The 25,107-nt window shown below is 41.0% G+C and overlaps 1 protein-coding gene across 2 annotated transcripts in view; it reads right to left on the bottom strand.

Moving 5' to 3' along the window:
* The window catches only part of mapk8ip2 (mitogen-activated protein kinase 8 interacting protein 2), a 154,842-nt gene that overhangs the window by 51,919 nt on the left and 77,816 nt on the right, over positions 1–25,107 (bottom strand). For both annotated transcript variants that reach the window (XM_082957267.1, XM_082957268.1), the window contains exon 2: positions 18,988–19,093. In XM_082957267.1, coding sequence (XP_082813393.1) covers positions 18,988–19,093 — 106 coding nt within the window. The remainder of the gene's footprint in view (positions 1–18,987; positions 19,094–25,107) is intronic.

The raw sequence follows: 25,107 nt of genomic DNA, 5'->3' as shown, positions 1-25,107 counted from the left end.
AGGGGCCTCCAGTTTTTTTTAGATAGACTGAGTCTTTATATTTGCCATCTGGGTCTTGTTTTAATAATAGAGAAATCAGACCGTCCTGCTGAGTACCTGACAAACTACAATTTCTATAGGAGTAGTTAAAACAATCTAACAATGGAGTTTTTAGTATATCAAAAAAGGCTTGATTATATCTCTTCCAGTATGCCATCAAGCCCTGGGGTTTTTCCAGGCTGAAAGGATTTAATAGCCTCAAAAAGTTATTCCTCTTTAATCTTCATTCTTGAATAAGTTCCTCAAGTTCTTTTTGTTTTTCCTCTAACTTATTTTGCATCTCTGTAGTATCGTTTTTATTGCTATCTACCTGTACTATCAGTTCATGGATTTCCCTTGTTTGTCTTGTCTCTTTAGCCAGAAACTGCTTTTTAATTACTGATGAATATTGAATTAAATGACCTCTGAAGGTACATTTAAAGGTATCCCAAAATATAAGGGGTTTTGCTGAACCAATATTATACTTCAAAAATTAAGTTATAAATGATTTTGTCTTTTTTAACTTTTAGTAAATTTCTAATATCCCCATCCACGTGGTAAATCTATAAAAGTTATGTGAATGCCAATTAGATAATGATCCGATCGCATTCTGTCTCCTAATAAAACTTTTTTAACCTTTGATGCAAGAGCGAAAGAGACAAGAAAGTAGTCAAGACGACTAGCTTGATTAAGTCTCCTCCATGTATATCTTACTAGGTCAGGGTTTTTTATTCTCCAAATATCCATTATTTCTAATGTGTCCATAATATTTGAGATTTCCTTAAGGGCACGGTGGATCATCCTGATTTGGACTATATAGATTAATGACCCAAATCTCTTTTTTGTCCACTTTCATATTCAACAAGATCCACCTTCCTTGCGAATCATTCCTGACTATTTGCACATTCAGATATACATTTTTGTTAATTAATATCATCACACCTTCTGAGTTCCTTTGTCCATGACAGAAAATTATTTCACCACCCCATTCCTTTTTCACGCAACTTCATTTAAGGGTGTAAAGTGAGTTTCCTGTAAACAGTATATGTTATATTGCTTTTCTTTTAGCCACGTAAAGACTGATCTTCTTTTTTATAATCTGCTAAACCGTTACAATTATAACTGGCTATACTTATTTCCCCCTTTACCATAACTAGATACTATTCTCAGTCTAAATTGACCATAATTAGTGCTTGTACTGCCATCAGAGGTATTATGACGGTCAAAATTAGAGCTTTCAACTGTCTGATATTTAGAATTCAAGAAATAGGTTCTAGCAATATTTGGTTTTATTTCCTTGCCTGTGAGCCAATGCCAGAGATGTTAGAACATTGAGACAAGATATTATGTGTGTAGAAAATCTGAGTAGGTTGATGTTGTTGGATTTGACATTTTGAACATTGAGATATTAAATAAATGATAGAGAAGAAGCATAGAATATTAGGAGTGAAAGAGACGACTGGGTTTTATGTCAGAAGTTAATGGTTTTCTGTAGAAAGCCAGATGGCGTTGGAATGTGTTGGGGGATGGGAGGAGAGCACCATGTTGATACAGGAAAGACAGGTGGACATATGTGGATTAGGTAAGGTCAGGAGGTGAGGTCAGATTCCCTTAAGGGAGTAATAAGGGTTTTGTATCCTGTTACCCTTTTCCTGTTGAACCATAAAATGCAAGGATTGGAAAGAAGGAGGAGTGTCTTAAGTGGGTTGTATATAACTGTGATGGAGAGAAATGTTTTGCTGTCTGAATACAGCTGTACAGAACCCTTGGGAAGAATTAAACTTGGTTAAAGCTTATCTGATGTCCGTGAGTTATTTACTCTGAAAAATAAGAACCTAACAGATGGCGTTGTCAGCAGGATTCACCACGATTTGTAGTCAAACCAAAAAGTCCAGATCAGTGGAGCAGAGCTGGCAACAAACAAGGTAGGCTACTTCCTATATCTGTTTCCACTCATTTTGACATCTTGGGGAGATGAGAATTGTTGGCTGAACTAATTATGGGATACGGACCTGGAGAGCCTAAGTTTAACTCTATAGGCCCATTGTGTGATGACCGGTCGTAGCTTTGTGGTATATGAAAGTACCATATAAGTATATAGTAAGTCCCGAGCAGGATGGATCCTGTGGAGGGTAAGTCATAGTGAGTAAGTCCCGAGCAGAATAGATCTGTGGAGGGTAAATCTCATGAGTCCCGAGCAGGATAGTTCCTGTGGAGGGTAAAATTTCAAGAGTAAGTCCCGAGCAGAAGAGATCTGTGGAGGGTAAGTCTCATAAGTCCCAAGCAGGATAGTTCCTGTGGAGGGTAGAATCTCATAGATAAAGTCCCGAGCATAAAGCCTGTGGAGGGTAAAATCTAATAGAGAGAGGGGAAGTCCTGAACAGGGTAACCCTGTGGAGGGTAAAACAATAGTGTAACAGTATATAGACCCGTAAGAAGGGCAAAAGGCCCAGTAACAGTGACCGTCAGAGCACAGGGTGTGAGTGTGTGTGAAAGAGGTTGGTTTATGCCCTATGGGGAGAGAGCACGATGAGAGATGATGTGGGTTATCAATAATAGGGATATTTGAGGAAGTACTGGAATAGGACATAAAGTCCTGTCCGTATTCTCCAGTAATAGATTCACATACGTTTATGGTATTGGTTATAATACAAGGTATTAAGTGCCATGACCAATTAATTATTATCTGGGGAAGTGTGTAGTGCTATCTTAGAAAACAGTTAATAGAAGGTGTGTATTATAGACAGGAGTGAAGAAATCTGAAATACCCTGAACACTGTCGGGAGAGTGTTTAGGGAATAATAACTATTGATATGGTAACAAACGGACCCGTTTCTCCCTGTAAAATAGAGCTACAAGAGTTTAATAAAGCCATGGAAGTGCTAAAAGAAGCACACGAGCATTCTACCAATTCGGCTGGAATATGGGAAAAATTTAGCAAATTAGATAAAAGTGGACAACATTTTCCTGCTGACGGTGAATTCAAATCAAATAAAGAATTCAGGGAGGCAATTATGACTTGGCACAAGGACATAAAACCAGAATCAAAAGCTCAATATACCAGCGTTTTGATGTCAGCATTCTATCAACAGAAAATGCATCACGATAAACCCGGAATGAATACGGGGTTGGTAGATTTAATTAAAGACGATGTTTTGAGAGTGGAATATAACTCCGCTCAACTCGCAGACGTGCGAGGGGTTAATAGGGCCGTAGAGAAAATCACTAACTATAGTTTCAATGGCCAGGATAAAACTAAGAAACGTAGTGAAAAAACATCAAAGCGTAAGGAGATGGTCCCACATCTAAAACAGGGAGCTATCGGGCATTGGAAGAATGAGTGTAAGGTGATACTGGAACCTAGTGCATTAGCAGGAAATGCAGCTATACAAGAGTTTGCATCTTTTTCAAAAGAGCAACAACTAATCGTTTTGAGATTAGCAAGAATGGAACTTTCACCTAGCGGTGTATAGTCTCTGTTCGATCAATAAGTGGTTCATAGAGATTACAGTTTCTATGTGATGAAAGACGTATGAGATCATGTTTTACCTAACTTTTAGTTGAGTACCGATGGGATTTACAAATAGTCCCACTTGGTATCATTTTGCATTGAAACAATCATTAAAAGGGTGTAATGGTAGGTTCTGTGTTGGTACAATATGTGGATGATTCGTTATTAGCGTCAAAAGACGAAGAAACTCATATGCGAGACCGCACCACATTGTTAGACAATTTGGCGGAACAGGGTCATAAAGCACAACTAGCAAAGCAAGAGGTAACATATTTTGGGGGTTTGATTTCTAAGGGCAAGATACACATTACCCGGGATCGGGTAGAAACAATGTGTTCTTTGGCATGGCCAAACACTCCTCGCACGCTCAGGAAAACTTTGGGGTGTTCATTTTTGTTAGACATTTTATTTCGTCATTCTCTGAAATTGCTGAGACACTTACAGAGTTGACGAAATGGGGGAAGGGTCCCCATGAGAGGATAGAGTGAAATCAAGAGTGTGAGGAAGCGTTTGTCGAGTTAAAGAAGCATTTTGTCAAGTGCCAGCATTGGGATTGCCAAATCTAAAATTATCTGTTTTAAAATGTTGGTTCATGAACAGGAGGGACATGGTGACGCAATGGTTGGCCAGAGTTGTGGGGGTAGAGAGAGACCAGTAATGTACTGGAGTAAATCACTAGACTCAGTGGCAAAAGGAATGCCACCGTGCCTTAGTGCGGTACAGGCGACTGAAATGGTGTTGCATAAAACGGCTTCCATTACAATGGGTCAAAAAGTAGTTTTGTATGTTCCACACGCAGTAGCAACCATAGTGAACAGCACAAAAGCACAACATGTTACTAGTGCAAGATGGACAAAATAGGAGTTAACGTTACATGGGGAAAATCTACAATTTCATAAGATTGGTGCTTTGAAACCTGCGTCGTTAATGCTGTTGCATGGGGAGGGTGAATCGCATACATGTCACCTAGATCAGATTACTCCAAAACCTAGGCCTGATTTGCAAGAGACAGCATTGGAATTGGGAAAAGTATTGTATACAGATGGCTCTAGTCACATGAACACAGAAGAGAAGAGAGTAACGTAACGGGTTATGCTGTGTGTGGTATGCATTTGGAGTAGCTCATGATTTCGGTACATTGTGGTCACATCGGGGCATGTTAACAGTGACAGGAAAACCAATAAAAATGATCTGGAGGTAGAGGCATTATCAGAAGCATGTCAGTTACCCAGTAAATTAACAGTGGTGAAATATGAAGCTCATACTAGTCGTACAGATAAAATCGCCATAGGTAATCGTAAAGCAGACAGAATGGCTAAGGCGTCTGCCTTGGTGAAAGAAAGTGTTAGAGAACCACATGTATATATTGTGAATACCTTACGATGAGAAATTGACTAAATTTGCCACAGGAAAACATATTTTGAGTTGAATATTCTAGGCGAAATGCCAGGAGAATTGATTCTAAAAGTGACACATTTAAATTATATGGCCAAACACTCCTTGCGAACTCAGAACTCTCATAATCACTAAATGCCTAGGTTTACCTCCTCTGTACTCACATCCCACCATACCTTTGTCTGTACATTATACCTTGAAGCTATTTTATCGCCCCCAGAAACCTGCTCCTTTTTCTCTCTATTCTGGACGTCACAGACGACCAATTCTTATAGCTTTTAGCCGTACCCTCATACTTATTCTTCTCTGCTCCTCTGGGGATGTAGAGGTGAATCCAGGCCCTGCAGTGCCTGGCTCCACTCCTACTCCCCAGGCGCTCTCTTTTGATGACTTCTGTAACCGTAATAACCTTGGTTTCATGCATGTTAACATTAGAAGCCTCCTCTCTAAGTTTGTTTTATTCACTGCTTTAGCACACTCTGCCAACCCGGATGTCCTAGCTGTGTCTGAATCTTGGCTTAGGAAGTCCACCAAAAACTCTGAAATCTTCATCCCTAACTACAACGTTTTCAGACAAGATAGAACGACCAAAGGGGGCGGTGTTGCAATCTACTGCAGAGATAGCCTGCAGAGTTCTGTCCTGCTATCCAGGTCTGTACCCAAACAATTTGAACTTCTACTTTTAAAAATCCACCTCTCCAAAAACAAGTCTCTCACCGTTGCCGCCTGCTATAGACCCCCCTCGGCCCCTAGTTGTGCTCTGGACACCATATGTGAACTGATTGCCCCCCATCTATCTTCAGAGCTCGTGCTACTAGGTGACCTAAACTGGGACATGCTTAACACCCCAGCCATCCTACAATCCAAGCTTGATGCCCTCAATCTCACACAAATTATTAATGAACCCACCAGGTACAACCCCAAAGCCGCAAACACTGGCACCCTCATAGATATCATCCTAACCAACGTGCCCTCTAAATACACCTCTGCTGTTTTCAACCAAGATCTCAGCGATCACTGCCTCATTGCATGCACCCGTAATGGGTCAGCGGTCAAACGACCTCCACTCATCACTGTCAAACGCTCCCTGAAACATTTCAACGAGCAAGCCTTTCTATTCGACCTGGCCCTGGTATCCTGGAAGGATATTGACCTCATCCCGTCAGTAGAGGATGCCTGGTTATTTTTTTTAAATGCCTTCCTCTCCATCTTAAATAAGCATGCCCCTTTCAAGAAATTTAGAACCAGGAACAGATATAGCCCTTGGTTCTCCCCAGACCTGACTGCCCTTAACCAACACAAAAATATCCTGTGGCGTTCTGCATTAGCATCGAACTGCCCCCGTGATATGCAACTTTTTAGGGAAGTTAGAAACCAATACACACAGGCAGTTAGAAACGCCAAGGCTAGCTTTTTCAAACAGAAATTCGCTTCGTGCAACTCCAACTCTAAAAAGTTCTGGGACATTGTAAAGTCCATGGAGAATAAGAACACCTCCTCCCAACTGCCCACTGCACTGAGGATAGGAAACTCTGTCACCACCGATAAGCCCACTATAATTGAGAATTTCAATAAGCATTTTTCTACGGCTGGCCATGCTTTCCACCTAACTACCCCTACTGCATTCAACAGCACTGGACCCCCCACAGCTACTCGCCCAAGCCTCCCCCATTTCTCCCTCTCCCAAATCCATTCAGCTGATGTTCTGAAAGAGCTGCAAAATCTGGACCCCTACAAATCAGCTGGGCTTGACAATCTGGACCCTTTCTTTCTAAAATTATCTGCCGAAATTATTGCAACCCCTATTACTAGCCTGTTCAACCTCTCTTTCGTGTCGTCTGAGATTTCCATAGATTGGAAAGCAGCTGCTGTCATCCCCCTCTTCAAAGGAGGTGACACTCTTGACCCAAATTGCTACAGACCTATATCCATCCTACCCTGCCTTTCTAAGGTCTTCGAAAGCCAAGTCAACAAACAGATTACCGACCATTTCGAATCCCACCGCACCCTCTCCGCTATGCAATCTGGTTTCAGAGCTGGTCATTGGTGCACCTCAGCCACGCTCAAGGTCCTAAATGACATCGTAACCGCCATCGATAAGAAACAATACTGTGCTGCCGTATTCATTGACCTGGCCAAAGCTTTTGACTCTGTTAATCACCACATCCTCATCGGCAGACTCAGTAGCCTTGGTTTCTCAAACGATTGCGTCGCCTGGTTCACCAACTACTTCTCTGACAGAGTTCAGTGTGTCAAATCGGAGGGCCTACTGTCTGGACCTCTGGCAGTCTCTATGGGGGTACCACAGGGTTCAATTCTTGGGCCAACTCTTTTCTCTGTATACATAAATGATGTCGCTCTTGCTGCTGGTGAATCTCTGATCCACCTCTACGCAGACGACACCATTCTGTACACTTCTGGCCCTTCTTTGGACACTGTGTTAACAACCCTCCAGACGAGCTTCAATGCCATTCAACTCTCCTTCCGTGGTCTCCAACTGCTCCTAAACACAAGTAAAACTAAATGCATGCTCTTCAACCGATCGCTGCCTGCACCTGCCCGCCTGTCCAGCATCACTTCTCTGGACGGTTCTAACTTAGAATTTGTGGACAACTACAAATACCTAGGTGTCTGGTTAGACTGTAAACTCTCCTTCCAGACTCACATCAATCATCTCCAATCCAAAGTGAAATCTCGAATTGGCTTCCTATTTCGCAACAAAGCATCCTTCACTCATGCTGCCAAACATACCCTCGTAAAACTGACCATCCTACCAATCCTCGACTTCGGCGATGTCATTTACAAAATAGCTTCCAATACCCTACTCAACAAGCTGGATGCAGTCTATCACAGTGCCATCCGTTTTGTCACCAAAGCCCCATATACTACCCACCACTGCGACCTGTACGCTCTCGTTGGCTGGCCTTCGCTTCATAATCGTCGCCAAACACATTGGCTCCAGGTCATCTACAAGACCCTGCTAGGTAAAGTCCCCCCTTATCTCCGCTCACTGGTCACCATAGCAGCACCCACCTGTAGCACGCGCTCCAGCAGGTATATCTCTCTGGTCACCCCTAAAGCCAACTTCTCCTTTGGTCGTCTCTCCTTCCAGTTCTCTGCTGCCAATGACTGGAACGAACTACAAAAATCTCTGAAACTGGAAACACTTATCTCCCTCACTAGCTTTAAGCACCAGCTGTCAGAGCAGCTCACAGATCACTGCACCTGTACATAGCCCATCTATAATTTAGCCCAAAATACTACCTCTTCCCCTACTGTATTTATTTATTTTATTTATTTTGCTCCTTTGCATCATATTATTTATATTTTATCTCTGAACTTTCTTCAAACTACAAATCTACCATTCCAGTGTTTTTCTTGCTATACTTTATTTAATTTGCCACCATGGCATTTTTTTTGCCTTTACCTCCCTTATCTCACATCATTTGCTCACATTGTATATAGTCTTATTTTGTTTTTCTACTGCATCATTGATTGTATGTTGTTTTACTCCATGTGTAACTCTGTGTTTTTGTATGTTGTCGAACTGCTTTGCTTTATCTTGGCCAGGTCGCAATTGTAAATGAGAACTTGTTCTCAACTTGCCTACCTGGTTAAATAAAGGTGAAATAAATAAATAAAAATAAATAAAAAGAAGGCTTTGGGGTTGTTTTTTTAAACCATGAGAGATTTTATGTGGTTTTATTTTTAAATAAATTTACGTTTGATGTCATCTTATTCTGGAATAGGATTCTAGAATGAACGAAAGGGTGGAGGGGTCACGAGGAATTAGTATAGGGGTTACCAAACCTAAAATGACATTTTTTATGTGGTGTGGTGATTATGGAGAATCATGGGGAAAAGGAGACCAGTGAATCGCTAGACTCGGTGGAGAGACTCTGTCGCCATGTTGTGGGATTTATTGGATGGGGTCTTTTCAATTCAGTTAAATTGGGTATGCAGGAGGATGGAAATGTTTTGAAGAGGTATTTAAATGGTTTCCGAAGGACAGGGAAAGGAAGGGAGAGGAAACATTTTAATGGTGTAGAAAGCCCTGTATACAAAAAAATCCTAATGCGAAATGATCACCCTCATTAGAAATTGATGGAACAGGGGGATTTCATTATAAAATTCATGAGAAACACCATTCTCTATCCAAATTTTACCATTACTTTAGGAGATTATTATTATTTCCATAGGGAGTTATAAAACATTGTAATTCTAAGTCGATAAGTTATTCAAATGTGTTTCTTTTTTATATAACATGTTTTTGTTTTTGTTTAATCACGTGTGTGAAAGGGGAAAATGACCGGTTCCCTGAGGTCATGGCTTTTGAGTACTTATACAGTGGTACTGTGTTCAGGCTGCACATAGAAAGGAAAATATATGTTAATAAGGGATTACAGTTACTTCAAATGGATTGTGATATGTGTATTGCTGATTTCATGTTGTGTTTTTGTTTTGATACAAATGTCACCAGATTGGGATCATGGAGTGGCAATTCTGCGAGGGGTTAGAGTGCTAACTTCAGGATCTGGTAACTCTTCCTAGAGGTCGCCAGTAGAATAAGAGAGTATGGGCTAATATAGAAAAAGTTTTAGCAGTAACATTATGTTATGCTTTTTGACATTTGTCTTAGAGATGGTATTAAGAAAAGGTTAATGTCTTAATTCATCATATAGTCAATGTTTGTGTGCTTTCCTGAAACAGAAATGTAATGAACTTAACTGTTGTTATGATCTGTGGTTTTTTGAGGTTATCATGGAAGGTGCCGTCAGATGGTGTCTTAATGCATGGTAGAAATAATTTGACCATAGACAGTGTGTGTGAACCCCAAAACCCTCCCTAACCGGCTGAAGAAAGAGTGACAAAGACGTGCAATGAGAGACAGTGACTTTTACCACTCCTATCTGAGTCCGAGCCATAAACCTGAACCGGGGTGCTGAGAGCGCGTGTGGAGTGAGCGTGGAGAGAGAGAACAAGCTCAGGTGAGAGAATCGTGTACATAGGAGAAACGGAAATATCTACTTGGATATTAAAATGGGGACATTATCAAGGGCCATGAAATGTGACAGGCAAAAGTTACAAGTACCGTTAGGAAAATGAACTGTAAACGATATCTGAAGAAGACACGATAGAATGCTTAGTGCCGGGTGAAGGAATGGGGGGTGGTGGTAACGCCCTGCTAACTATTTAGACTAAGAATGCATTGAGATCTTTCTTTACCAGGCCACTCAGGACAGGAAAACAGGGACAAAAGGGGGCTGTAATGAGAAGAGGTATGACCGGCAATAAAAGGTTGTTTATAAATGTATGTTCTAACAGGGATGAGTGCCAAGTTGATAAACTGGAATTTGAGCCCTAGACTCAAAGTAAGCACTGAGGTCAGTCATTCTAAATTGACGGTGGATAATTTATAAAATGTTTTAGTTGTGATTGGGATACAGCGAGAGAGAATTGCTAAAGCATGATGAGGAGAGGAGGGCGCTGCTAACATTTATGTGGCTGAGAGAGTCTCCAGAAACTTATCTCTAAGTGTCATCCTGAGGGGAGGTGGTTTGTTTGGGGGAATCACTGGATCATAGCTTGGGAGAACCATGAAAGTTTTTAGTTTTTTTTGTCTTACCCTGTATTCCAAATGTTTATGTTGCATTGCATCAATGAGAGGTGCTAAGTTATTAAACATGTACTTCGTTTCGTTTTTCTTTTCAAGTCAATATGTTTTTAGGTTTCGTGGAACATGAGGGTGTTCATTGTTCCAGAGGAGGGAATGATGTATATTGACTAACTGATTTGAGAAGGTGGTAGTATTTTTATAACTGTAGAAAATGCATTAGGAGTATAGTGTGCTATGGGTTAGATGTAATGCTAGAGGAGTATCATCCCAGAGACTGTATATTGTTACAGGAGATAGCTCATAGAAGAGGGAGGATAGCTAACTGTACACAATATGGGGATTTAGTTGAACATTACACATACCTAGATCATGGTGAGAGTAGAAGAGATACCACTGGCATTTAAGACACTATGGTAAACTTATAGGACACCTGTGATTCAGTTTTGTTAGGTTGGATATTATTCCCAACTCATACATTTTCCCCCAACTTCTAACAGCCGTTGAACATTTGACAGATTACATGCAGGAGGTATTCTCACGGCAGGCGCTGTAGGGACAGTTACTGAAGGGCAGTACTAGTAGCGAAGGATGCTATATTGATAGCATGGAATTGGACTACTGCACAAATGAGGGGTATTGTGAGACTATAGTCATGGGCCATGTTGGAAGTAGCAATGGTTACTTTAGTAGCATTGTTGGTATATCAGTAATGACGACTCATGTCACATAGACTGGTTAGTGGTAACTGGGGGACCAATGGAAGGACAGGGGATGCTGTTATTCAAATATCACAAATGATGTTATCAGGAAATGACCCATGTGTTGCAGTGTGCATATCCTCAGGTGGAACCAAGATATAACCAAGGGCACGGGCTGAATTCTGGAGATTGAGTACATCAAGAGACACCAGGCGGGGGTATTGGGACAGCGTTGGTTGGGGACACACACTACTCTGTACAGTACCTGCAGCACTAAAGATCATCATGTCTCTCCTTGGGGTTTGCATAGTTCTCACGTGAAGTGAGGTCCAGCTGCATAATGGGTGAGTGAAGACACCATGACAGAGAGAGAGAGAGAGAGAGAGAGAGAGAGGGGTCATTGTACTCTGAACAAAATGTTGAAGGAATTGATGTAAAAGCAGATACAGTGCTGAGTTACCTCAAGAGGATGGAACGTGGATTAGGGATACGCACTTGCATGTCAGGTGACGTGCCTATCAGGTGAAATGGAGGAGATGGGGAACAAAGTGAAAATGACATGACTTGGGAACACCTCTCGGAACCTGGGGCTGAAAGGGGAAGACTGGGTGAAAGCATGAGGAAGCTTTTTAGAGCTTTTATTTTTGTGGAACCCAGCAGGAAAGTATCCTGGAGGCATAGAGTCAGGTGAAGAGAGAGTGGGAATTGTCTGAGTCTCAGACTTTGGTTATCATGCATATATAATTATGCATAGCTTATCACATTGTTAATACTGTTATGTTTTGTGTGTCTTTTCGTTGCTTTCCAAGTCTTGTGCTATCACTCTCTTAGGAACCAGAAGGGGGAAGTGGAGAAACTAAAAGCTGCTCCATCTGACATGTAACAAGACTGCAGATTCAGCTGGAATGGCATTTTGTTATGTGATGATAGATGGGAATAAAATTGTGTGATCATAGTACAGAGGCCATAAGTCTCTGCATTTGTACACCTCGCGGTGACTGTTTGTTCATTGTTTGTTTAGTTGTTTGTTTGTTTGTTTGTTTAATTCATGTTTTATAATCATGTTAGTTTTTTATTCATGTTTTATTATCATTGTTTATGCATTTATTAGTCATTTCCAAGTTTATATGAATTGAACATTAGGATGCTATTGTTCAAGAGGGACTGTTGGATTCGACATTTTGAACATTGAGATATTAAATAAATGATATAGAAGAAGCATAGAATATTAGGAGTGAAAGAGACGACTGGGTTTTATGTCAGAAGTTAATGGTTTTCTGTAGAAAGCCAGATGGCGTTGGAATGTGTTGGGGGATGGGAGGAGAGCACCATGTTGATACAGGAAAGACAGGTGGACATATGTGGATTAGGTAAGGTCAGGAGGTGAGGGTTGAGGTCGGGAGGTAAGGTCAGATCCCCTTAAGGGAGTAATACGGGTTTTGTATCCTGTTACCCTTTTCCTGTTGAACCATAAGATGCAAGGATTGGAAAGAAGGAGGAGTGTCTTAAGTGGGTTGTATATAACTGTGATGGAGAGAAATGTTTTGCTGTCTGAATACAGTTGTACAGAACCCTTGGGAAGAATTAAACTTGGTTAAAGCTTATCTAGTGTCCGTGAGTTATTTACTCTGAAAAATAAGAACCTAACAATGTGTATGATATTGGATGTGATTTAGTAAGAGTGTGTACGATGTCTGTATAAGAGTAAGACTATAATGTGTGCTGTCCAAATAAATAATAACTCCGCCAATTTTCATGGTTGAGTGTCTATGTGTGTAACATGTAGTGCGTATAGCCTTAATATTCATGATGATAATTGTAATCCTTATCATATCACCGTCATAGTTGCATCATAATTACCTTTAACATCATTGAAAAACACATCCCAGCATTTCCATAGCAATTGACGTTTCACATGATCATGAAAGAGACCTTGCATTACTCTAGAGACGGCTTCACTACAGTACAAATGTGTTCCGTACAATTTGTTATTATTCCCCAATGCCCCAATTCTGATATCTTCCCCTTGCTTGTTGCAAACATTTATAAACTTGTAGACAAATACATAAAAAACATAGACAAACAAGAAACATATTAAATTATAAAACAGTTCTCGACAATAGAGAGAGAGGTAGAGAAGAGAAGAGAAAAGAGAGAAAGAGAGAGTGAGAGAAGAGAGCGAGATCAGGTGTGTGTATGTATAAGTCCGTATGTGTAAGCGAGCATGTAATTGAGTACATGTGTGTTTATATCCACTTTATAGTGTTGAGATATTTTTACAGTTCCCATAATTTCTTTTTTTCGTAACCTGAAGTCCCTGTAGAATGTAGTACAGCCATGGTGTTATGGAGCTGTCTCAGAATAGCTGTCTATCTATAAAGAGTTTGTCCACAATGAGAAAGGCACGCTTACCCTTCTCCCTCTGTTGCTTCTGTACCGGATACAGTCTCTTACGACGTTCGTTTATCTCCCCTGGAAATTGGTCATTGAGACCGAATTTGGTCCGTTCAAGCTCCTTTCCCATGCTTTTGATCAGCTCCTTTTGTTGGCAGTGTTCAAATTTTGCGATGATCCTCGTTTTCAGATCATGCCATAGATTTTCAAGTCGATTTATGGCAAAACTGTAACCCGGCCACTCAGGAACATTCACTGTCTTCTTGGTAATCAACTCCAGTGTAGATTTGGCCTTGTGTTTTAGGTTATTGTCCTGCTGAAAGATGAATTCATCTCCCAGTGTCTGGTGGAAAGCAGATTGAACCAGGTTTTCCTCTAGGATTTTGGCTGTGCTTAGCTCCATTCGGTTACTTTTTTATCCTGAAAAACGCCCCAGTCCTTAATGATTGCAAGCATACCAATAACATGGTGCAGCCACCACTATGTGTGAAAATATGGAGAGCGGTATTATGTCGTATTGGATTTGTCCCAAACATGACACTTTGTTTCAGGACAAAAAGTGAATTGCTTTGACAATTTTTTTGCAGCATTACTTTAGTGCCTTGTTGCAAACAGGATGCATGTTTTGGAATATTTATATTCTATACAGGCTTCTTCTTTTCACTCTGTCAATTAGGTTAGTATTGAGGAGTAACTACAATGTTGTTGATCCATCCTCAGTTTTCTCCTACATTATCACAGCCATTAAACTCTGAAGCTGTTGGTGAAATCCCTGAGCGGTTTCCTTCCTCTCCGGCAGCTGAATTAGGAAGGACGCCTGTATCTTTGTCGTGACTGGGTGTATTGATACACCATCCAAGTGTAATTAATAACATCACCATGCTTAAATTAATATTCAATGTCTGCTTTTTTTTACCCATCTACCAATAGGTGCCCTTCTTTGCAAGGCATTGAGAAAACTTCCCTGGTCTTTGAATATGTGTTTGAACTGTACTGCTCAACTGAGGGACCTTACATTTAATTACATGTGTGGGGTACAGAGATTAGGTAGTCATTCAAAAATCATGGTAAACACTGTTATTGCACACCGAGTGAGTCCATGCAACTTATTATGTGACTTGTTAAGGACATTTTTAATCCTGAACTTTAGTCTTGCCATAACGAAGGGCAATACATGACCTTTCAGCTGTTCAGTTTGTTTTCATTTGTACACATTTCTAAAAACATAATTCCACTTTGACATTATGGTGTATTGTGTGTAGGCCAGTGATAAAACATCTCTATTTAAACAATTTTAAATTCAGGTTGTGTGAATACTTTCAGAAGGTGCTGTGCGAGACAGAGACATAAGAAAGAAAGAAAGAAAGAAAGAAAGAAAGAAAGAAAGAAAGAAAGAAAGAAAGAAAGAAAGAAAGAAAGAAAGAAAGAAAGAAAGAAAGAAAGAAAGAAAGAAAGAAAGAAAGAAAGGAAGGAGTAGGGAGGTAAAGGGAGACACTCCTTTCATCTGATAGCTCAGTGATTCATGCCTGGGTCTGACTCAAAGGACTTGTAGTCTTCTGTCTGCTCCCAACAGACTGACTCCCCTCCCTCTTTCTCTCGCTCTCTTGCATTCATTCATTCTGTTTTTCTCTCTACTAATTTCTCTATTCTACTCCCAAAGATTGATAGATGCCAATGTAAGGGCTAACAGGAAAATGAGCCATCTGCTTCCACCTGACCAGGCGTTCACTGAGATTCATTATAAGGGGTAAACAGAGGAGGGAAAACAACTTCGACTCATGCTCATTTCTAGCTCATCTCTTGAGCTCGTCTGTAGCTTATTTCTAACTCCCAGACACAGACAGACACAGTCAAGTCATGAGACTGCAGGGAAACATGCAGAAACTGTCAGGAGAAATCAGACTCAAACCTCCCTCTCCTCTCCACTGAAGCATTATGGGAAATATAGGCCAGTGTTCTCTACTCTCCCTTCCTCTCCTCTTTACTCAATCTGCATAAGAATCACAGTGAGAACATGTTTACCTGTGAAAGTACCAAAGTTAGTAAAAAATAATACTACTACAACATAATCATTCATGTTATTCAGAATGTCAATATTAGGGATTACAAACCACTGGATTTGCTTCTCTGTGTGTGATGGGGAAATGATCTATTATTAGGTTGATTATTTCTGTATGTATGTGCAGTATGTGTATGTGCTGGCATGTAAGTATCGCAGCTTACTACAATTCAACCAAGTGGAAAAACATCATTACACACATGAAAATATCTATGTTTTCTTCATTCTCAAAGCATTCTGTGTCATCTTCAAAAATACATTAGTAACTGCAACAGTTTCCACCAATAGGATAGAGGGAGGCATGGGCTTATGTTGTCAAAACATTACATTTTAAAGTTTTCAAATCTTCTCTCCAACTAAATGCCCTTTCTGGTATTTTAAGATATTAGATGATTGAGACTCATATCTCTGTTACTGACATAATCAGTTTAAGCCAGTTTATGATGGTGTGTGTGTGTATGTGTGTGTTTGTTTACTGTATTTGATTGGGTGATTGTCATCTACCAGTCTCAAGCCATTGTCAGTCGTTAAGCCTCTCTCACACAGTCAGTGGTTTCTGTTAGTATACACACGTGCCATCATTTATGTGTTTGTGTATGTGTATATGTATAGTGCATTCGGAAAGTATTCAGACCCCCTCCTTTTTCTACATTTTGTTACGTTACAGCCTTATTCTTAAATTGATTAAATATTTCCCCCCCCTCATCAATCTACACACAATACCCCATAATGACAAAAAAAACGTTTTTTAGATTTTTTTGCAAATGTATAAAAAATAAAAACAGAAATACCTTATTTACATAAGTATTCTGACCCTTTGCTATGAGACTCGAAATTGAGCTCAGGTGCATCCTGTTTCCATTGATCATCATTGAGATGTTTCTACAACTTGACTGAGTCCACCTGTGGTAAATGTGGAAAAGCACACCCCTGTATATATAAGATCCCACAGTTTATGGTAGAGTGGCCAGACGGAAGCCACTCCTCAGTAAAAGGCACATGACAGCCCACTTGGAGTTTGCCAAAAGGCACCTAAAGGACTCTCAGACCATGAGAAACAAGATTCTCTGGTCTGATGAAACCAAAATTGAACTCTTTGGCCTAAATGCCAAGCGTCACATCTGAAAGAGACCTGGCACCATCACTACGGTGAATAATGGTGCAGGCTAAAATAATGGTGTGGGGATGTTTTTTAGCGGCAGGGACTGGGAGACTAGTCAGGATCGAGGGAAGGATGAACGGAGCAAAGTACAGAGAGATCCTTAATGAAAACCTGCTCCACAGCACTCAGGATCTCAGACTGGGGCCAAGGTTCACCTTCGAACAGGACAACAACTTGAAACGCACACACAAAACACACTTACGCACACTTACACACACACACACACACACACACACACACACACACACACACACACCACACACACACACACACACACACACACACACACACACACACACACACACACACACACACACACACTGAACTCTGAAGCTCTGTGTTTAATCCAGAGTGTTGGTCTGATGTCAGCAGGATTAGTTTCTGTGGGGATGAGCAACGTGGTGGGGGTGGGGTTGATTATGTAACATAACACAGAGTAACACCATCTCTGGCATACACCCACACATTTTTGAACTGAGCAGACTGGGACTGTGTGCACCGTTGGGTTATCTGCATTTGAAATATGACATCTTAGATTGCAAGGATACAAGCGTTTCCCTCGACTTGCTTTCTGAGGTTGTATTTTTTTAGGGTCTTCTCTACACATTGACAAATTGCTTTGTAGAAAGGACTTTGCATGTCACTGAAAAAATCTAACTAGATTCCTCTGGCTTTTTGTTGCTGGATTAATGAGGCAGAAGCAAAAACATCCCATTTAGATTTGTGCCATAAGATTAACAGTAGAAACCATCTCTCTCTCTCTCTCTCTCTCTCTCTCTCTCTCTCTCTCTCTCTCTCTCTCTCTCTCTCTCTCTCTCTCTCTCTCTCTCTCTCTCTCTCTCTCTCTCTCTCTCTCTCTCTCTCTCTCTCTAATCCCTGTATCCCTACACATACAGTGGGGATTCGAGGGAGGAAAAAGGAGGGAGGGGAATAAGATAGAGAGGAGGGGGTTTCGAGGTAGGAGGAAGGGAGGTTTTCTCTGAGCGGATCTCTGCATAGCACGGAGGAAGGAATGGGCAGACAAGGGAGAGAGGGGAGGAGAGGTAGAAGGGAATGATGAGGGAGGAAGAAGGTTGTCTCTGCATAGCAGCAAACTGCACTGGATCATTCACCCTGTGCTGCAGCCATGGCTCAGAGCCACACAAATAAAACATTCACATCCCTCGGGAGAGAGAGGGGGAGACAAAGACGGAGAGAACGGGGGAGAGAGAGGGGGAAGGAAGAGAGAGAGAGGGGGAGACAAAGATGGAGAGAACGGGGCAGAGAGAGGGGGAGATATGAAAGAGAGGAAACAGACCCAGTGCTTCTCCAGTACTACAGGACTGGATTATTCCTACCAGATCTCGGTCTCTAAGAGGGGATCTGAGTTGTACATTACAGCACAGTTCCATTCATATTCTGCTCTGATGTTGGAGCTGATGTTGATAGGATGGAAATGAAAGAGCAGGGCTGTGCTTAGTGCATCTATAAGGTCACTAATGTAATGACGGCAGCACTGGTCACACAGGTATTAACAGCTAGTTACACTGTCACTTATATAAGAGATAAGCAGAGCAACACAGAAATTGGCAGTCTATCACTCTCTCTCTCTCTCTCTCTCTCACTCTCTCTCTCTCTCTCTCTCATTTTCGATCTTTCTCTAGCTCACCCTCTCTCTCTACTTGTTATTAACTACCTAAGGGGAACGGCAGACACCATTAGCAACTTTTAATAAAAGCCATGAGCCATGAGCACCACGTGTTGACACAGCCGCACAAAGAAACCCAAACAGTTTGACATACAAGTTGCTTAGCTTCAAATGTGTAGGAAGACATCAATCAATCAAATGTATTTATAAAGCCCTTTTTACATCAGCCGTTGTCACAAAGTGCTGTACGGAAACCCAGCCTAAAACCCCAAACAGCAAGCCATGCCATGTTTTATTCTATATGAGGATATTTTAGTAGTTTGCAGCAGTAGTTTGTAGCCATCTGCAAGTTAATCTATTTAATGATGAGTGCAGAATAGCCACCAGAAAAGTTATTTTAATTACAGACCTGCTGTTTCACTACATTACATTGGTGTGCGTGTGCCTGTGCGTTTGTCTGTGTGCATTCTTGCATGTGTATGTATGCGTGTGTGTTTGTGTCATACCTTTTCATAGGGATCAGAGTCATAGTTGAGTCCTATTCCACAGTCGTCTGTGATTTCAGACAGATCCTCATCATCAAACTCCTCAAGACTAATGTCATGGGAAGGCCTGGAAGAAAAGGAGGGAGAACGTTAAAAGTACACACAGATAGTAGACACACCACACCCACCATCATAAACTGGCTTAAACTGATTATCAGGAGCAGAGATAGCAGAGACACACACACATTTGTGACACACACACCAGTTTGGGATTTCACCCCCAGTCCTCATGTACCTGACCGCTCCTCCCTTCAAAGGGGAGCATCTCTCTGACTCATGTCCACACAGATTGCTCCGACCCTGGGGAAGCCTGCTCTGAGATATGGCCTGTCACTGTCTGTCTGTCACTGTCTGTCTGGGTCTGTGCCTCATTCACCACACAAGACACAAGAACTCACACACCCTCCATCTTTTGCTTTGCTCTCTAAGCAGACAGAGGAGTTCAGCACTATTCTCTATTTTTTCAGGTCCCCAGTTTACAGACATAACAGTGCTTAAATGACTTCATCATCCTGTTTTCTTAGTTTCTATAAAACATCTGTATATCTGTGGTCCATTAGTTCCAACAGAGGCTCAGCTCTCTACTCAGCCCTCTACTCCATTAGTAAGAGACTGTGAGGCTCAGAGGGAAATGCTGCATTGCAGGTTTTCTAGTGAGGACAGGACAGTCCAGACAGGGCCTAGTACAGATGTATACAGAGCCACTGCGAAGCAGGGTAGGTCAGAAAATACATCGGGGGTAGAAATGTGAAGCTAGATAACTGTCTAAATCAGGGCAGAACTGCATACCTTATCAAAGCTCAATCAGTAATAAAATCAGTGCTAAATCAACAATCATGACTAGTTCACACACACACACACACACACACACACACACACACACACACACACACACACACACACACACACACACACACACACACACACACACACACACACACACACACACACACACACACACACACCACACACACACACACAGCTCCTGACCAGCAGGACAGAATTTGGTATGTCATCAAATATGAAGTGCTGTGTGAAAATAAACTATTCAGGCCTTTGTGAGCGCTCTTTACAGGACTGTTGTTTCTGTATCAGTGTGTGTAGAAACTATCTCCAATTATGTTAATATTAAAATAGACAACTTGGTAAATATCTGGAGAAGTATTTTCCAGCACATTGTTATTCATGACCTTGGAGAGGTGTTCATATCTCAGTGTATTGTGCTTTATATCTGTATTACTGATTAACACTGTTGGAAACGGTTAAACGTTGAACATTGAGATATTAACTAAATGATAAGGAGTGGAAGAGAATGGGTTTTATGTCAGAAGTTAAGGGTTCTCTGTAGAAAGCTAGAAGGCTTTAGAATGTGATTGATGGAGGAGAGGAGAGTGACGTGTTGATTTATGGAAGACAGATGGATATCTGTGGATTAGTTGAAGGAGGGATTGAGGTCAGGAGGTGAGGGTTGAGGTCAGGAGGTGTGGACAGAGTCCCTTAAGGGAGTAATAAGGGTTTGGTATCCTGTTAACCTCTTTCTGTTGAACAATAAGATGTAAGGATTGGAGAGATGGCCTGTCTTAATTAGGATGTATATAACTGTGATGGAGAGAAATGTTTTGCTGTCTGAATACAGCTGTACAGAACCTTTGGGAAGGATTAAACTTGGTTAAAGCTTCTCTAGTGTCTGTGAGTTATTTAGATCTGTAAAATAAGAACCTAACAACACTAAGTGCTTATTATGCAGTAGCTAGGGGATTTCCAATGACACAGCCAAAACAAGGGACATCTCCACTCTTTAGGAATGTAGTGAAGTAAAAGTAAAAGTAATCAAAACTATAAAGAGTCAAGTAAAGTACAGATACCTCAAAAAACTACTTAAGTAGTACCTTAAAGTATTTTTACTTACCGTAATTTCCGGACTATTAAGGGCACCTGAATATAAGCCGCACCCACTGAATTTAAAAAAATATATTATTTTGAACATAAATAAGCCGCAGGTGCCTACCGGTACATTGAAACAAATTAACTTTACACAGGCTTTAACGAAACACGGCTTGTAACAAAAATAAATAGGCTTTAACGAAACATGGCTTGTAACAAAAAATTAAAAATTTGCAGTAAACTTTAGTTGTCTTTTTGCACTGAGTCAATTCCTCACGCTGCTGTTTCCAACGTCTTATCATCGACTCATTAAGACCAAGCTCCCGTGCAGCAGCTCTATTTCCTTATCCAACAGCCAGATCAATCGCCTTCAACTTGAAAGCTGCATCATATGCATTTCTCTGTGTCTTTGCCATGATGAGGGTGACAAAATGACTACCGTAATCAGAATGATGGGAAGTTTGAGAGTGCTCAATTTAATCTAAACAGTAAACAAAAAAGTTGTTTGACCTTAACCCGTTCGGCAATTTCATTGGTCTAATGAAAGCTTCATGCCGCCAAAAAACTGAGCACGTCACAATGTGTTTTTATGGAGAAAAAAAAATTGAAAGCAGGAAAAATCCATATATTAGCCGCGTCATTGTTTAAGCCGCGAGGTTCAAAGCCTGGGAAAAAAGCTGCGGCTTATAGTCCGGAATTTACGGTAAGTACTTTACACCACTGCAAATACATTTACTTTTAATTGAAAGAGACAGGTATAAACTCTTTATCTCCTCTATCTTTCATCTCTCTCTTACTTCATAATTTCTCTCTCTCTACCTCTCATCTTTCACACACCAAAATGTTGCTACATCTTTTGAAATGTTTATTTAGTTGATGGCTCCTGAATTGTAGTACAATTGTGGTGTGATGTCTGCCTGAAAGTCACCTATAAAGTGTAATAAAAACCTAACAGTATACAGTATTTCACGCATGTTGACTAAACATCAGATCACATCGTATTTCTACATACCATTAGTAATAACACTGTGGACTCTATTTTTGGCAGGTGTTAAGGTGGCGCTAGTGTCAAACACACGCTCTTAGGCAATTTCGACTTGTAAAAGCCAGCGCTCTGCTGTTTTGTAACCCTGGCGCCAGTAATTTACCTGTCTTATATCAACTCGCTTGTGCTGCGTTGGGAGGGGTGGAAATATTGTAGGTGTGTCTTTAAAAATGTGTGCCAAAGTGCCCATTTCCAGCAGTGATACTGGTGATATTTAATACTCACTGGTTGCTGGTCTTGGGAATAACGCAGTTGGTTATGGCATCGATTTTGCTAGAGGAGGCGCACAGTAGCCTAATCAGTAGCCTAATCAGTAGCCTAATCAGTAGCCTATAACCAATGTCTTATTCAAATATAATGAGCAACATGTTTTTTCTTTATATTGGACATCATTTTTCTGATCGCTGCCCTTGGTAGCCTCGGCTATTGACCGGTTTGTTTACCTTTCAAATGGCAAGGTCACTAACAGGCCATATACATGGTGATGGTAGGCTAATATTACTATAATAGAGTTTAACGTTTGGGCATTGTCCAATTGTTCTTGGCTCGAATATGCAGTGCATTTAAGAAATGTGAATGCAATGTTTGTAGACAAATATTTCCATGTTAAAGTCAATAACAAAAACTAGATTGGCTACATGTTTGTTATAACTAGGCCTATTGTAGGGTTACTGTATACTATATAATAAACTGTGTTCAATGGATAGGAAAAACATCCATGCCTCAGGTCGAAGGGCCCTTAGTCCTACATGTGTACACATTGCCTTATGCTCATAGAACAAGACATTCGATTCATGATATCGTGTTTTTGACCAAATGCTATGAAGAAACATTGCTGTTTTAAAAACAGATTGATTGTTATATTATTTAATTTGATTAAAAACCAAACTTATTAGAAAGATTCACTGTCCATGAGTTTATGTTGAGAACGGACATGGCTCGAATGCAATGGAATATCTTCTGCTATTTCTGAAGAAGTGCAAATATGATGTAAACAAAATATCTGATCATTTACACATCAAAGAAAAGTGTCTCAGCTCAACAAAACCATCTTTCCTGGTTTACCACGGCAAATCTCCTGTGGCAATTTCCCGACCCTTTGTATGAATGGAAACTAATGTTTGTCATGTCCTGGCCAGTATAAGGGTTAATTGTTATTGTAGTTTGGTCAGGACGTGGCAGAGGGTATTTATTTTATGTGGTCCGGGGTGGTGTTTTGGAAAAAGGGTGTTTGATTTAATATTTCCGGGTTTTTGGTTTATGGTCTATGTTTATGTATTTCTATGTGTTGTCTAGTAAGTGTGTTTCTATGTGGAGTTAATTGGGGTGGACTTCCAATTGAAGGCAGCTGTGTGGTGTTGCCTTTGATTGGAAGTCCTATATTAGTTGGGTGTGTTTGTCTGTGTGTTTGTTGGAAATGGTTCTGTGTTTAGCCTTGTGCCTTGCCAGACTGTCAGTGGATCGTTCGTTCTCTTGTTTGTTGTTTTTGTGTTCGTTTTTGATTTAATAAATGTTCAAAATGAACAAACACAGTCCTGCTGCATTTTGGTCCTCCTTCACCGACGATAACCGTGACAATGTTGGTGTAGCCTACTGTTATTATTTTATTTGTTTCCTATTTATAGTATCCAAAAGTGTCTCGTGTGGTCATTTATTATCAACATCAGGGGTACAATATCCTAGACTGTCCATATTTGAAATGTGTAACTAAACCAACTCAATCGTGGGGATTGAGTTACTTGTGCCAGAAGGGCGTGGGCTAGAATCAAACCAACGCCACCACAATAGACATATACAGTACCAGTCAAAAGTGTGGACACACCAACTAATTTCTTTATTTTTACTATTTTCTACAACTTAGAATAATAGTGAAGACATCAAAACTATGAAATAACACATACAGAATCATGTAGTAACCAAAAAAGTTTTCAACCAAAATATATTTTAGATTTTAAATTCTTCAAAGTAGCCCCCCTTTGCATTGATGACAGCTATGCACACTCTTGGCATTCTCTCAACCAGCTTCATGAGGAATGTTTTCCAACAGTCTTGAAGGAGTTCCCACATATACTGAGCACTTGTTGGCTGCTTTTTCTTCACATTGCGGTCCAACTCATCCCAAACCATCTCAATTGGGTTGAGGTTGGGTGATTGTGGAGGCCAGGTCATCTGATGCAGCACTCCATCACTCTCCTTGGTCAAATAGCACTTACACAGCCTGGAGGTGTAAAACCCTATGCCGGGGATGAGAAGCAGGTGCGGGGAGCTAAACATTTATTCAGGAACAGACATGAAACAAGACAGGAATAACGTCAGCACACGGGTATACAAGGACATAAGACAATCAATACAGAAGCAGTGAACAGAGCGGGGAACCAGACAGATATAGGGAAGTTAAGGACAGAGGTGATTGAGTCCAGGTGAGTCCAATAATCACTAATGCGCGTGACGGGGGGACGGCAGGTGTGCGTAATGATGATGGCAGAAGTGCGCAATGCTGGGGAGCCTGGCGCCCTCGAGTGCCAGGGGGGAAGAGAGGGAGCAGGCGTGTCAGGAGGTGTGTTTTGGGTCATTGTCCTGTAGAAAAACATATGATAGTCCCACTAAGTGCAAAGCAGATGGGATGGCGTATCGCTGCAAAATACTGTGGAAGCCATGCTGTTTAAGTGTGCCTTGAATTGTAAATAAATCACTGACAGTGTCACCAGCAAAGCACCCCCATACATCACACCTCCTCCTCCATGCTTCACGGTGGGTACCACACATACAGAGATCAACCGTTCACCTACTCTGCATCTCACACAGACACGGTGGTTGGAACCAAAAATTTCAACAGACCAAAGGACACATTTCCACCTGTCTAATGTCCATTGCTCGTGTTTCTTGGCCCAAGCAAGTCTATTCCTCTTATCGGTGTCCTTTAGTAGTGGCTTCTTTGCAGCAATTCGACCATGAAGGCCTGATTCATGCAGTCTCCTCCGAACAGTTGATGTTGAGATGTTTCTGTTACTTGAACTCTGTGAAGCAATTTTTGGGGCCGCAATCTGGAGGTGCAGTTAACTCTAATGACCTTATCCTCTGCAGCAGAGGTAACTCTGGGTCTTCCTTTCCTGTGGCGGTCCTCATGAGAACCAGTTTCATCATAGCACTTT

This window comes from Salmo salar, chromosome 10 (assembly GCF_965601325.2).
Source record: "Salmo salar chromosome 10, fSalSal1, whole genome shotgun sequence".
NCBI classification, from domain to species: Eukaryota; Metazoa; Chordata; class Actinopteri; order Salmoniformes; family Salmonidae; genus Salmo; species Salmo salar.
This window is presented reverse-complemented; position numbering and strand designations above follow the sequence as displayed.